The 14445-nt window shown below is 53.7% G+C and overlaps 1 protein-coding gene across 27 annotated transcripts in view; it reads right to left on the bottom strand.

The window, feature by feature from the left end:
- Window positions 1-1110: 1110 nt before the first annotated feature.
- CELF4 (CUGBP Elav-like family member 4) overlaps window positions 1111-14445 on the bottom strand; it is a gene marked incomplete at both ends in the record, with an annotated part of 271791 nt that continues 258456 nt past the window's right edge. For 14 of the 27 annotated variants that reach the window (XM_079784663.1, XM_079784662.1, XM_079784658.1 and 11 more), the window contains 4 exons: window positions 1111-1217; window positions 7088-7259; window positions 7798-7876; window positions 12287-12370. In XM_079784663.1, coding sequence (XP_079640789.1) covers window positions 1191-1217; window positions 7088-7259; window positions 7798-7876; window positions 12287-12370 — 362 coding nt within the window. Of the gene's footprint in view, window positions 1218-3205; window positions 3260-7087; window positions 7260-7797; window positions 7877-12226; window positions 12371-14445 lie in introns of those variants that run through there. The other 13 variants (XM_079784661.1, XM_079784653.1, XM_079784651.1 and 10 more) reach the window with 5 other exon arrangements.

Genomic DNA, 14445 nt, shown 5'->3' on the forward strand with positions numbered 1-14445 from the left:
TGGGCCATCGGCCTGGCCCTCGGGGTCAACGGTGTCGTCATCCGACAGCACTCACTCGCGGGGAGAAGGGATTGATGCTCAGTCTAAACTCTACAAAAGTACAGTCCTACAACATCTGGGATTTTTTAGCAGTAATGCTAACTTCTATAAGTTTTTTTTTCCTTTTTTATTATTTTTTTTTATTTTTTGCTTTCCTCTAATTTTTCTTCTATTATATAGGTATTTTAAACTTCTCCTTTTTTAAAATTCTGTACAACTATTATGTTTGTAAGAGGGGGAAGAGTTAGAAGCATTTACAGACTTTTCACAACAATTCTCTTGCCTTGTGAGTCCCTTTTTTCCCCTCGTTTTCTCACACTTTACAGTTAAGGAGCTTTAATATTTTTGTTGCTTTCCCCAAATATCCACCAATTTGTTCCTCTTAACAGCTCCATCCAGACATATAATACAGAAAACCATAGGAAAGTGTCTAAGACTTGAATGAGGGTAATCAAAGCGCCTCTCGAAGTATCAAAGAACTATTATCTTGCTGTTTTAAAAGCATTTAAGCATTATTTTTCCTTTTTTTGTGTTTTTGTGGTTTTTGTGTTTTTTTTTTTAAACTTTTTTTCTTATATTTTTCATAGAATCGCTCTAAGCTGTTTCGAGAACAGCCAGGAGGCAGGAAGGAGGTGCTCCTCCGTCCCCCTGTGTTTGACATAGAGCTACACATCTGCAATAAAAAGTTTGGTCCTTTGGTCCCTAAATAGCTAAAGGAATGACAGATAGAGATGCTCCGTGGCGGCCTCCCAGCCGCCCCCTGGGGACCAGGCCCCGCACACCGCTCGCCCCAGCCTGCCGCAGGCGCCCACGGGCTGGAAAGCCCCGGGGATCGGTAAGCAGCGCAGCGTCTCTGTCCAGTTCCCAGCCCTTCAGCCTCCCCATCTGGTCTCAAGTTATTTTGTTTTAAAAGTTGCCTTTTTTGTATGTTTTTTTTTTCCTCAATTTTTCTTCATCTTCTTCTTCTTTATGTCACATGTATTTTCCCCAAACACGTGCCCTCTGAACTCCATAGACGCTATACTTCCCTTGAAGAAATGTTACAGTCACAGAGTGTCTGGAGTCCTCAGCTTGCTTGGTATTGGCTGATATGTCAAAGGTGTCATCCAACAGTTCTCATTTATAAATAGAGAGAGAGAGAGGTTTGTTTTTTAATGTAGCCCGTTCAGCATCCTGCCCTAAAATGAAGAAAATCAGGGCTGATTAAGCAAAGAGAGGAAACACAAAATGCATCCAAACACCACAAGGAGCCTGCCTGGGGCGGGGGGGGAGGGGGGGTTCTGGGGGTGGCAGGAGGGAGGGAAGGACCAGGATGAGAATTAGTCATGATCATGATACATAAAGAAGAAATCGACTCTTCTCTTCAGAGCAAGAAACCACTGAGAGGTCTAGTCGTGAAGGTTGTGGGAAGGGGTCTTGATTCAGGTTCCTTCAGAGTTCTAGATTGGGGGATGGCTCAGTCTAAGGGATGAATTTGGGACTGTGGGATATGAATTCATAATTAAACTGATCTCTGAGGGATCTATCCCAGATACAATATGTATACAGAAGCCTAGCAAACAAGGTAGCACAATCTAGCAGCCCAGCCCCACTCCTCCCCGACTTGAGGAAAAGGCAGAAAGATCCATGACATGAATTTTTGCTGAATCCTTGCCCAGTTTCCACCAACCGCTTCTTTCCCAAGGTCAGTAACTATTTGCGAGGCTACGTGTATATATATATGTTTATCTGGATATATGTGTAGAATATATTCACCTGCACATATGTGGATATACATGAATATGTGTGTATGTATATGCATAGATACACACATATACACACACGTAATGTTTTTCTCATACATGCCAGGGAATTTAGAGGAAATTCAGATCTTCAAGGGGTGGATGGGAGAACCTAAAAGAAGTTAGAACGGATTTAATCATCAAACATAACTCAGTTCTTGATTTCGTTTTGAATGGTGGCTTTTTGGCGTTTTGTTTTGCTTTTAAGAAAAAAATCATGATCTGACTAGAATCAGAAGGAGAATGCTTAATCACTGTGAATTAACAAATGAGACTCATCTCCATTCTAGCAAGCAGCTTCCACTTATACATGGGGGTGACTGGTTACACCAAGAGAGTTAGAACTGCAAAGCCCCCGGTGGAGGGGCCCACATCATGCGTATATCAATCCATGCTGGCAGGTTTTCACACTGTTGATTCAACAAACAGCAAACCGTACACAGCAGTCTAAACAATTACAACACCAAATAAAATAATAATAAAATTAAAAAACACTTGTCAAGGACCCTTTTTCAGTTGTAAACGAAAAGGTGCATTTTGCTTTTTCCAAACCAACCAAAAAGCCCTCCCGACACCCTGGGCCCCCGGGTCCCCTGCCCACATTTAATTTAGCAGCAGTGGCTAAAATACAAACCTTAAAATTGTCACCAGGCGCTCTCTCAGAGGCCTCTGGCTTTGTATTCTAGTTTTTTGGTTTAGAATTTTTTTTTTTTATCATTCTGTTACTGTAGATATATATATATATAATTTTTTTTTTTTGGCTTTCCTTTTGAAGTGAGATTTAAAATGGCCTAACTGGAAAAAGACCAGACCCAGGAAAAGTGTCAATTGAAAAAGGCCCCCAAATTTCTAGAAAAAAATAAAATCACAATATTTTCAAGTGCAAGTAAATCAACCACGCATATTTTTAAGATGTTTTCCTTATTTTTTTTTTAAGAAAAAGGTAACGGTTTGCACAGTTAAATGATCCCATGTTCGATAATTCAGGAATTCATCTTTATTTTTACTAATTTTTTTGTGCTTTTGTTTTGTTTTTTTTTCTCTACGTGACATCTAGAGAAGCATAAAAAACGCTGAACAAGAAAAACCAAACAACAGAAAGTAAAACCACTGCAAGCACCAAGAACGAAACAAAAATGAGCACAGCAAAAAAGATCGTGGCAGCACAAAAGTCAAGAGAATGCACGTGTGATCATGACTGGCCAATCATCAACTGATACAACATCCAAGAAAAACGCTCCAATCACAGCACCTCCACGAAACTTGACGGCAATTGTCATGCAACCGATTCTTAGCCTTGTTACATGACGCCATCATGTCACACTGTGAACTTTGAGTTGATTTGAACTTACGGATGGGGGACTGTTTTCTCCACTCTCATGTGATTACGTGAACTTTATTCCTAGCTCAGCGCGAGACTGTGGTGGATTTGACTGGCTCTGGTTGGGTTGTTGGAATTTGATTGAATGACAAAAGAAGAAAAGATTTATATATATATATTTATATATGGAGAGAGAGAGAGAGAGAGAGAGGACAAGAGTGTGGGTAAGGGGGAAGGAAGAGGCGGGGCAGGGCGGGTGGGGTAGGGGGAGTGTGGGAGGGCAGGGAGAGTTGGGTGGAGGGTGGAGGAGGGCAAGGAAGAAGTTAAAACAAAATTAAAAGGAAAAATATTTATACAGCACCAGACCACAGCATCAATCTAACAGCTCGGATGAGAGAACAGCAGTCAAATCATAAGAGAACTGAAAAGAACTCAAAGGATGGAGGAAGCGGCAGACGGACGACATGGGCACATCAACACACACACATACACGCACGGTTGTTTATGCAGACACATGGTACACTGTGAACAGCAGCAGGACCTCACACAGGGCCACTGAGGGCATCCATCATGCGTTGGAGGGGGGGGGGGGGCGTGGGCAGTTTGGCGAGGGGGCCAAAAAAAAATAAAACAGCCCCTTAAACCACCTTGGCTGGCAAGCAGCTCGGGAACACGTTTCTGCTTTCTATCACCCATGATTCTTTCTCTCTCCCCCAGGTGCCGGCTCTCCTCACCTCCCCAGCCTTCTGTGGCTTCAGCCTGTGGACCAGCAGGGGGAGCCTGTCAGGGTGACCTGATGGCCCGGTGGGTCAGAGGCTGGCTAAGGTGGCTGTTGGATCCATGAGGTCCATCCATGAGATACTTTGCTGCCACAGTCCAGTCCACACTGGCAGCAACTCGGCCCTCCCACCCTTCGGGTCCCACCTGGGCCACCGTCCCCAGGGAAGGGAGCCTCCTCTACAAGCGAACCCACTGTATGATGTTATGATCCCGTCCCCTTCCGCTCTGCCTCAACCCTCTTTCCTCAGAACCTTCAGAACAGGAATGCATTGAGTTTTCAGTTTAGAGGAAATCACATCAATGTTCCTAGAAATCTATACACATGCCCTGGCACTACCGATTTCATGTCCCAATCACCTCCCACCATGAGCTTTGCTCCCTAGGAGGCCTATGTGGCCAAAGGGAGGCTGTTCTGGGCACGCGGGGCCTTTAGGAGGCTCTGCAGCTGCACCAGGACAAGGCTAGGTGGAAGACTGCAGGGCGCCCTGCAGGGCAGGTAGTACAACAGGACAGTCCACCAGAAAGGGAGTGCTGTGGCCCCAGATCTCTCTCTGCTGCTGTCACTTTCGCTCTGGTGACCTCCCCTAATCCACCTCCTCCTTCTCCATCCCTCAGGCCTCCCTGTACGGCCTTGTTGCTGACCATCTCACAGCCCTGGCCTGCCTCCTTTACCGGCAGAGCCCTAGGTGGCTGAGGCTGGATTCCCTTCTCTTCACTTTGAGTTGTTTCCTCACCATTTCACGGTCCTTTGCCCCCATCCAGGGATCTGGGGTGGGGTCCCCAGTTCTATCCCCTTGTCATGGTTACCCTTGACCTTGCTCACCAGCCCCCTCCCCTGTGGCACTCAGGCATCAGGTTTATCTGCAGGGTTCCCCACCCACCAGCCTTCTACACGCAGCCCAGCTGACTTCCACTCTCAGTTTTGTTTTCCTTCAAGGGAAGGTGGAAGAGAAGCTTGGGATCGTGAAATGTCAGTGTGGACAAGCTGCAAAGCAGCTGAGAGGTGACTATTTTAAGCCCAAACCCAGCCTCCAGCTCTGCCTTCACAGAACAGCTCCCAGCCCCTCTTCCTCCCCAGGCCCCTGCCCAGCCTGCCCGGCCAATCTGGATTCTTGCTCTTCCAGCAGCAGGTCTCCCTCACACAGACCAGGGCCCATTGCATGCCCTCCAAGTCCTGACATGCCACCCTCCCCTGCATTACCACCCGCTTCCGGAAGACAGCCCTTAGACCCACCCAGGATATTCAATTGGCAGGTCCCTTTGTGTGGGAGGAGAGGCCTCAGAATGGAGGAGGGCAGTGCCATCAGGTGTGGGTTATGGCAAGAACAACTAAGGGGTTCCCTGGAGACCTCTCTTCCCCTTAACCCCTGGTTCTGAGCACTGAAAGGTACCCACTCCTGGACTCTGCTCTGCTCCTGCCCCCAGCTTTCCTACACCTGCCCTTCAGTGCCTGGCGCTGTCCTAGGTGCTGGGGATCCAAACTTGCATATCACACGCCCCTCCTCCTCCAAGCTCAATCCAGGGAACTTTCTCATACACTCACATCTCACACACGCTTGGCCCCGACACACAGACACACGCTCATTCAACCCCTAAGGAGCCAACTGCTCTCTTCACTAGGGAACAACGTGTCTGCCTGCAGGGGGACCTGGGACCTTCCCGGGTGCCCTCCTGCAGAGCCTCCTAGAGCACAGCCCTGTGGCTGCACAGGGTTACAGGCCAGCCTGGGGGAGCTTGAATCAGGCTGGGGAAGCTCCAGCTCATGACTGGGGTGAAGAAATGATGGCCTGGCCGCAGCCATTCAGATGCTGGCCCTACGCACAGCAGGGCTCTAGCCAGGGAAGGCCAGCCCCATGAGAGCCAGACCCAAAGCACCCGTGTCCCAACACTCAGAGCAGACCCCGTGCAGGCGCCCAGGGTGCAGGAGGGACAGGACTCCCGCTGGAGTCAGACATGATGCTCAGTGTCCTCCAACCCAGAACCACCTCAGCTTGGGGCCCAGCTCCTGTTGTGAGCTTGGAGTGGGACCGGGACTTGAGGTTCTGGCTGTAGACCTGGCCTGGCCCACCATTTTGCCCATTCTTCCTGTCTCTGTTTTCTTCCTCTTAGATTTCTGGTAAAGATTTTTTTGAAGAAACTCCTTCAGACCCTGCCTCACCTTCTTGGAGTCTCCACTTGAATGTCACTTTCTCTGGTAGACGGCCTACCCTGACTACCTGATTTAACTGTGGCCAACAATTCTGACACACTATGGAATTTACTCTCTGATCATACGTCATTGTTTATTGTCTCTCTCGCCCCTGCTTAGGACAAGGACTCTTGTCGGTCTCACTTGGGGGAAGGGGGCTGCGCAGCCTGTCTCTGGCCTGAGAATGAGCGGACCCTCCCTGCAGGAGCTCACAGCCATGGGCAACCCAGGCTGAAAGTGGACTTCGGATGTCCTGGCAGAGCTCCTCCCTCCCCACTTTCCCAGGAAGCCGCTTCACTCAGGGGCACAGGTGGCGGACAGAGGGGTGGCCCACGGTGTCTCCAGCTCAAGGCAGGACCCAGACTGAGCAGAAAGGGTGACGACTGCCCCCCCATCCTGGCCTCAATACAGCAGGCAGGGAAATGGCCTGGGGTACAGCATCACTGTCCTCAGCTTCTGTCCTATCCGGTTTTGTCAAGTTCCCTTTGAAAAGTCCTGTTGCTCTTCTCCAGGCTGAGCTATGGGGAATTGGAGGGGGGAGGGGGATCAAGTGTCCAGGCAGGAGAGCTGGGGAAGGGGGAGCCAGGGAGGCTAGGAGGAGGCACCACAGAGGGCTACAGCTCCCCACAGGACCTACTCTGCGCCCCCAAACACTCCCAGCCCGGAGCTTGCCATGTGGCAAACAGGAGGCGCAGGCCCGGGGCCCTCCCACTTCTCAGAACGGCTCCCTCACTCTGCTCCTTTGGCTCTGCGTCAGGGGGATGGATGGCCATGACTATTTCTCGGGGGATGACCACAGCTCTGCGCCTGGCCCCTAGGAACCGGGCAAGGAGCAGGTCCAGACGGGCGCAGCGGGTCCAAGGCACAAGTCCCGAGGGTCCAGGCCACGGAGGTCGGGGAGGCGGCGGGTCCGTCCGGTGTTCCCTCCCGAACCCCCCCCCCCCCCCCCGACCCCGCGCCCCGGCGGTCCCGGGTTACCTGTGCGAGTCCTGGTCTCCCCCGGGGGACGCTCCCGCCGGCGCTCAGTACGGGCGATTGGCGTCTTTGGGCCGCTTCAGCTGCACCTTGAGCCTCTTCATGCCGATCTGGAAGCCGTTCATGGCCTGGATGGCGGTCTGCGCGCTGGCCGGGTTGTCGAAACTCACGAAGCCTGGCGAGACACGAGGGACGAGGGCCTGGGTTTCCACTGGGCCGCCCGGGCGGGAGGGGTCGGTGGGGAGAAGTCCGGGCGAGGGCGGGGCGGGCCGGCCGACGGCGGCCCCTCCCGGCGCTCCCGCCCCGCTACAGTCTCCTCCCACTCCAGGCAAGGGGCGGGGCTACAGGCTCCTCCCTTCTGGGCAAGGGGCGGGGCTAGAGTCTCCTCCCCCTCCGGACAGGGGCGGGACTAGAGGCTCCCCCTTGGGAGGGGCGGGGCACGAGGCTCCTCCCCCTGGGCCCCGCCCGGGCCGGCCTCACCCCCTCCAGCCCGAGAGCCCGTGGTCCCTCCCGGGGTGGGCGCTTCCGAGGCTCCGGGCCTCGCCGACCAGCGGGGCCCGGCAGGGTCTCCCCGGCTCCACCTCGGCTACGGACGGCGCCCTCTCCCATGAGCGGGGAGCCCGCGGCACAGTGGGGCTCGGACAGGCGCCCGCCCCCCACCCCGGCCGGCCCCGCACCTCGGCCCTCTCCTGCGGCGGGAGAGGCGGACACACCTGCGGGCGGAGGAGTTTATTGGACACTGTCCTCCCTGACAGGAGGGGGCCTGGCAGCGGGAGGGCACAGGGTGCCGGCCTGGGGAGAGAGAGGAGTGCGAGGGGGAGGGAGGGAGGCACCACGGAGAAAACTTCGCCGCCGTTTGGGGCCACCCCCTTCGCGAGTGCCGCCCGGCCACAGGGGAAGGCAGAGGCTGACAGTCCTCGCGGCCCCTCCACCCCCCTCCCGGTCCTGGCCGAGGCTGGCCCCAGCCGGGCTCCTGGTGAACACTGGGGTTCAGTCCAGACCGACTTCCATTAACCCACCACCTCGTACCCAGGGGCGGTGGGCATCTCCCTTTTATTTTGTAAAATTCCAAGCCCTGAGAGCAAGTGCTCATGGCCTGGACTAAGCAATTGATGTGTCCCCTATGAATCCCTCCTAACAATAAAAATAGTATTATAACAATGACAGTACAAATGAACACTCTTGGCAAACATCAATTGAGAGCCTGCAGAAGTTCTTTTACCCCTTCTTCCCCCGCAACATCCCAGGACAAGATATAGAATCATCCATGGCTCCCAGGCACCTTCTGAAACACCAAGTTCCCAGAAGAATCAGGTTCCGAAGTCCAGTTAGAAGTCACCTTTTTGAAACTGAGTGCATCTCCTTAGAGACTGCGAGTTACATCAGCATTTCCCAGAATGGCCCTCATAGGCCTCCTTGCAAAGGGGCTTTCTGTGGCCTCCTAGCTTTAAAGCCAGGCCCCTCTGGGGCAGTTCCAGGCTCATTAACAAATAAAAGCCTCCCCTCCCACCCCAAATTCTCCAATAAATAAATCTTTATCTCTTTGTTTAACCTAGTATTTCCTGGAATTTGACTTAGAGGCCTTTTCTCCTGTAAAATCTGCCTTTATTTAGTTTTCCTACAAAATCTCGCTACAAAATGTATGAAAACTAAGCGTGGTGAAGTTGCCAGGCCATCCTGCAAACCTGCTTCATTTGGGGGCTTGTCCCCAAATAGTGTTAGACATATAATGGATAGATGTACAGACACACTGAAGCGGAAGCTGCCTTCTTGGTTAATTGTCCCCGGTACCTCCCACCTGCCTGTGGTCCCTCCCTTCTGTTTTGCCCTTTTCCCCTTGCCCCAGACACTTCCTGCGTTTGCTCACATTTGCTCTTGCAGCCAAGTACCATGGAAGATGGGGAGGGTGTGTGTGGGAGCATGTGAGGGCTCTCTCCGGCAGGGGCCTGTGAGCTCAGATGGAACTGGTTAGAGCCGGTCCCAACGCAACACAAGCAGCGTCTGTGAAAGTCTATATGCCAGAATAGATAGGAGAGATGCCGGATTATCCATAGTTGAAGATTAGTGTGAATAATCCTTCCACCTTCTCATCTCATCCCCTCAGGACCCATCCCCTCCTCACCAACCTAGATGTCTGAAGGCTGGTCAAGTTGTTAGCAGAGCAGATGTGTGAATTGTGTGTCTGTTACACTGCTCTCCCCCGACTAAGGAGGGTGGTGAACCAAAGCCGCTCTACCTGCGGGGACAAGAGAGCCTAACTGTGGGTGACAGCTACACCCCTCCCTCCTCTGCTGGGCCCCCAGCACCACCAGCTCTGGCTCTACCTCGACACCTGCACCGGTGGCTGTCTTTGCTAAGGAGGAGGAGATGGGAGAGAGAGAAAAGGGGCTGGAGGGCTGTGGTGTGAAGGGAGGGACGGCCACCGAGTGGGGAGAAGGGGCAGTGGGGCCCCAGAGGAGGAACGCCCAGCTTTTGTGGGAGACTCTAGAGTCTCCAGAAGCCCCAGGGTTGGGGAGGACACCAGGCTCGAGGGAACTTTTCTTCCTCAACTAATTTTGTTCACTGGCCAGCAGCCTGGGAAGGTAGCTCTTCCTCCCCTGGCAGGGCTCTGGGCACCATCTCCCATGGTTACTGTCTTCCTTCTCCCAGAGTCTCCCGGAGAAAGTTCCTGCCTCCCAGACCTTGGTGCCCCCGCCCAAGCCCTTCTTTCAACTTAGCAACAATGTGCGCTGCCCACTGCTCACAAAAAAAGCCTCTGGAAGATTCTGTTTATGCTTACAAAAAGCAAGCGAGGGGGGGTCTTTGAGGGGTTCACTTAACATAGGACCACATTTCCAACAAAATGGCCCCTCTTTCGGGAACAGAGAGAGATCTAGCACTTCTTGAGGGTCCTCTCTGGCCGAGCCCCTCACACACACCATCCCATGTAACCTCGGAGCCTCCCGGAGGGCTGACGGCTAAAGTCCTACTTCACACGGGAGGACACTGACGCTCAGAGAGTGAAAGGACTGTCCCTGAGTGAGTGCTGGGGTTTGTTCTCCCACAAAAGGCCTCTGAGAGCCTTGCAGAAGGCTCCCGTGCGGACCCGAACCCTGGCAGGCATGGTGGGAGACTGTCCTTTTTCAAGGCAGGTGGAGGATGTGAGTGCTGGAAGCTCGCTCAGGAAGAGAGGAGAGAGCCAGAGTAGAGGTATTCAGAAGACTTTTTAAAAAGCAGGGGGAAAACCCTTGGTCCCGGAGAATTTAAATGGGCTAATGGTCAGGGGAGTGGCTGGGCAGACTAAGGAAGTGCCTTGGAAAAACTGGGTTGCTCTGACATCAGGGGCAGCCGGGGACAGAGCAAATGCACCAAGGGTTTGGCTGGAGACCAAGCAGCTCTATCCCAGGTGCCAGCACCCTGCGGGCTCTTAGCAGTATTCTGGGGTTCGTGTAACATCTGAGGCTTACTAAAGAGCAAAGGTGAGGCTCTCCAGGTCTTACATACACAACTGTAACGCGTCAGAAGAAACACTGGTCAGCCCTGCCTTTCTCTCTGGCTTAGCTTTCCCAACGCCCCAAGAGACACGAGCTGCTAGGCCACTCCATGCACTCAAGTACCACAGGCTCCAGGGGAGGCGACAGTGGAGCACAGATCCTAACCTCAGGCTCATCGTGGTTCTGGCAAGTTGGTCTGCAAACTGGAATTCCCTTAACATGCTCTTCCTGATGCTTCTACACTCATACCTTCTCCCTCCACCACCCCCCAGCTATGACCTGGGCTCTCTGGGGGCTGGACTCCTCAGTCCTTGGTGAACCATGAGTGGCTCTGGCCCCAGAAGGAAGGGCTGATGTAGGTGGGAGAGGAGGTGAGGAGGGGAGAGGTGGGAGGATGAGGTGGGACTTCAGGTCTGAAGCCAATCAAAACACAGGATGCCCAGCTGAATTGGACTTTCGGATAAACAGTGAATACTTGTTTAGCATACATATATCTCAAATACTGCATGGGCCACGTTGAATGTAACATTTGGGACATACTTATACTAAAAATGCATCCATCGTTCATCTGAAATTCCAATATAACTGGGCACCCTATATTTTACCTGACAACCAGACTCCAAGATCCTCCCCAGTCCTCCCTCCTCCACCTAACACCCTACCACCAGGCAAATTTCCTGAAAGCTGTATCTTCTTTCTGTTACTTTCAAGGACCTCCCACCATCTCCCACGGCCTACCACACCACATGGAACAGCCTCATCCGAATGGTCAAGCCCTCCCCAGCACAGACCCGCCCTCACAGGTGGTCTCCCCTGAACCCTCCTTTCTCCCCAAAGCCTCCAGCTTCCCCCTCACGGTCCTTGTCCATTCTCTCCTCCCTGCCTGGAACTCCCTCCCCTTCCGCAATTGCCATCCACCTGCCGGTCTCAGTACTCCATCCCTAGGTGCCTTGCAGATTGCACTGCTGTTGAGTAGGTGTGATTTTCATCTAAGCTCAGACCTGAGGCTTCCTGAGGCAGGGAGCATTTTCCTCTTCCTGACTCCTCAACAGTGTGGCTCTGGTGATCTGAGAGGGTGGGTGGGGGAAGGAGAGTTCGTTGGATGGCAGGAGGGGAGCAAAGAGCAAGGTAGACAGAGAAGGGGGATGGGGGAGGGACAAAGAGGTGGACGGGAGGAAGCCAAGGGGGAGGCAGGGTAGAGCCTCAGCTAGGCAGAGCCCCCCCAAGGACCAGGCTCGGCTTTCATCCAGGGACCACTCTGATGGTGAGAGGTGAGGGGCTGCGGGGGGGGGGGGGGGAAAGAGGGGGGAGGGGAATGGGTGTTGGTGGCGTGCTCTGCTTGCTGCCCCCTCCCACCCCTGCCCAAGGTGGCTCCTCCCCCTTCTCAGCGGGTGGGAACTGGGACTCCTAGCAGGGAGGGGAAACCTAGCTCTAGGACTCAGAAGGGGAGGATGGGGAGCTGGAGGAGAGGTGGGCAGGGAAAGCCAAGAAGCCAAAAGTAGAAGAGAGAAGAAGAGTGAGAGGAGGTGGCTGGAGGCTGGGCCATAGGGGGCACCTGCTGGGGGGGGGGGCAGAGCTGTGTGAGGGGCAGGTTAAAGCAGTTGTGGTAAATTGGTGCGAGCACCACCCTGTCCTAGGTGAAGCTAGTTGGTTTGTTATCTTTACCCACCAAAGCATTTACTTTGGTTAGTCGCCCGATCCACAAACACTTTCGAGGAGATGACATTACCGAAAGGGAGGAACATCTGCATCAGCTCAGCATCCCCAAACTCCTGGGGCAGATGGTAGATGAACAGGTTACAGCCCTCGGGCCCTGCGGTGAGGGGAGGGGGCGGGGGAGGAGGGATGGCGGGGTGGGGGAAGAGAGAGACAGAGGAGAGGTGAGCGAGTTAGGCAGCGGCAGCAGGGAGGGGTGGGGCGAGGTTAGGAAGGGGGGTCTCATCCAAGATCCAAGAAGAAGGGGGGCTGCTGAGCCCACAGTCTGAGCTCTGTTCACTGGTCTGCCCTTGGTCAAGTCACTGAACCTCTCTGTGCCTCAGTTGCCTTTTCTGCAAAATGGATCTATAACAGGGTGCCTGCCGAGCAACTCTGGGGCTCCAGGGGTGGAGGGATGGAGTAAAAGGGGTGAACACAGGCCTGATGGCAGTGGGAACCAAATGCTGAGGAGAAGCAGAGGTAGGGAGACCTGGGAGGGGCTGCGGGCCTCCCTGCTGCCCAGCCCCTGCTCGGGGGAGGGCAAAGGGGATTGTTCTGGGGCAGACACGCCAGTGGTGCTGGTGCAATGGGTGGGAAGCTTCAGCTCACCTCCTGCACCCAGGGGTGGGAGCTTAGCCTGGCCTCCTCCCTGGCCACTCCTTCCCGTCTGCTTCCCAACAGCCCCACCTTCTCAAACTCAGCCCTGGTCTCAAAGGCAGAAATCAGGATTTACCCTGCCTCCTCTGGTGGGCTGGGTACACAGGAGGGGCTCCACAGCCAGGCTCCATGACTAGCCGTGCTGCCCATGAGCCTCATTTCATTACAACAACAGCCCTGCCACTTGTATAGCTTGTCCTCCCCACTTCACAGATGAGAAAACTGAGGCCCAGAGAGATTAAGTCACCTACCAAGAGTCACACAGCTAGTAGGAGGTGGAGCCAGGATATAGACCCAGGCTATCTGCCTCCAGTCTGTGCTTTCTTTTCTCTCTACCTATCTGTCATACATCTCAATGCCCCAGAAACTCAAGGATTTCTGAAATTTCCAGATAGCTGAAGACTTACATTTCTCGTTTTAAATGACCCAAATGCTCAATTTTAACTCGTTGAAATGGAAAGCTGTCTAAGATACTTCATCTATTTCCCGCCATCTTCAGCATAGCATGGCACCTCTGACTTAACCTGTTAGAGTGTGGTCATCGCAGTGCTTTCCACCCCACGGAGGACATGCAAAGGAAACGGTTGCGTTTGTCAGAGGTGTGTACGAGCTGAGGTTCTGATCGGAGCTGGTGGAAACTAAGTGTGAGCTCAAAAGTGAAGGCTGTAAGGCCCCGGCGTGGGCTATGTGGCTTTCCCGGCCAGAACCAATGGTCACGGTTCTCTGGGAAGGGCAAGGCTGCCAGACAGCCCAGTCCTGGAGCGCAGAGCTCGCTCTGGAGTCTCTGCCCTTCCCTGCCCTTCTCTCCCCTCCCGCCTCCCGCCTTCCTCCTTCCAAAGACTCCTCTGACCCCCACAGCCGCCCTCTGAGCTGCTGACCTCCTGGGTCCCTGGTCCCCACCCCGCTCCCTTCCCTGGACTGCTGTTTCCCAGGTAAACGGCCAGGTGACAGCGTTCAGAAGTATTCAGAACCGGCGCAAGTGTGCACCCAGGTCCCCGTGCTGGATCCCCCAAGCTCTAGCCCATCCCCTCCCACCATGTGAGTTCACTGGCTCATGCTCTGTGTGTCCTTTGGTGGTCTCCAGCTAGATATGAGTCCCCATGGGGCAGAAACCGGCTTGAAGGCCTAACCTAAGCCACAGCTCCTCTAGGACCCCCACCCAGATGCTCCCCGCCCTCCCCCTGCCAGGGCTCCCTGAGTCCACACTCCATACTAAACCGGTCTTCTCAGGCTCTTTCTCCTTCACGTCTAGGAGGTTCTCTCCAGCCAGATGGGGTGCTCTCTAGGGGCAGGTACATTTGCCTCCTCCTGACCTATCCACCCTTCACCCCCGCCCCTGTTCCCCAGTACATGCCTTCTCCCCTCCCAGACCCATTCCTCAGGGCTTCCCTCTCCTCCCTATGCTGACACCTGCCTTGAACTTGGGGCCCATGTTCCAAGTTCAAGTTCTGCAAGCTGCTTTATGTGGATGTTATGTTGTCATTAAAAGACAAGGAGCCTTCGAGGGAAGGCCCGTGGATTGCGTTCCATCAGCAG

This window comes from Cnephaeus nilssonii (genome assembly GCF_951640355.1).
Source record: "Cnephaeus nilssonii genome assembly, chromosome: 11".
Lineage (NCBI taxonomy): Eukaryota > Metazoa > Chordata > Mammalia > Chiroptera > Vespertilionidae > Cnephaeus > Cnephaeus nilssonii.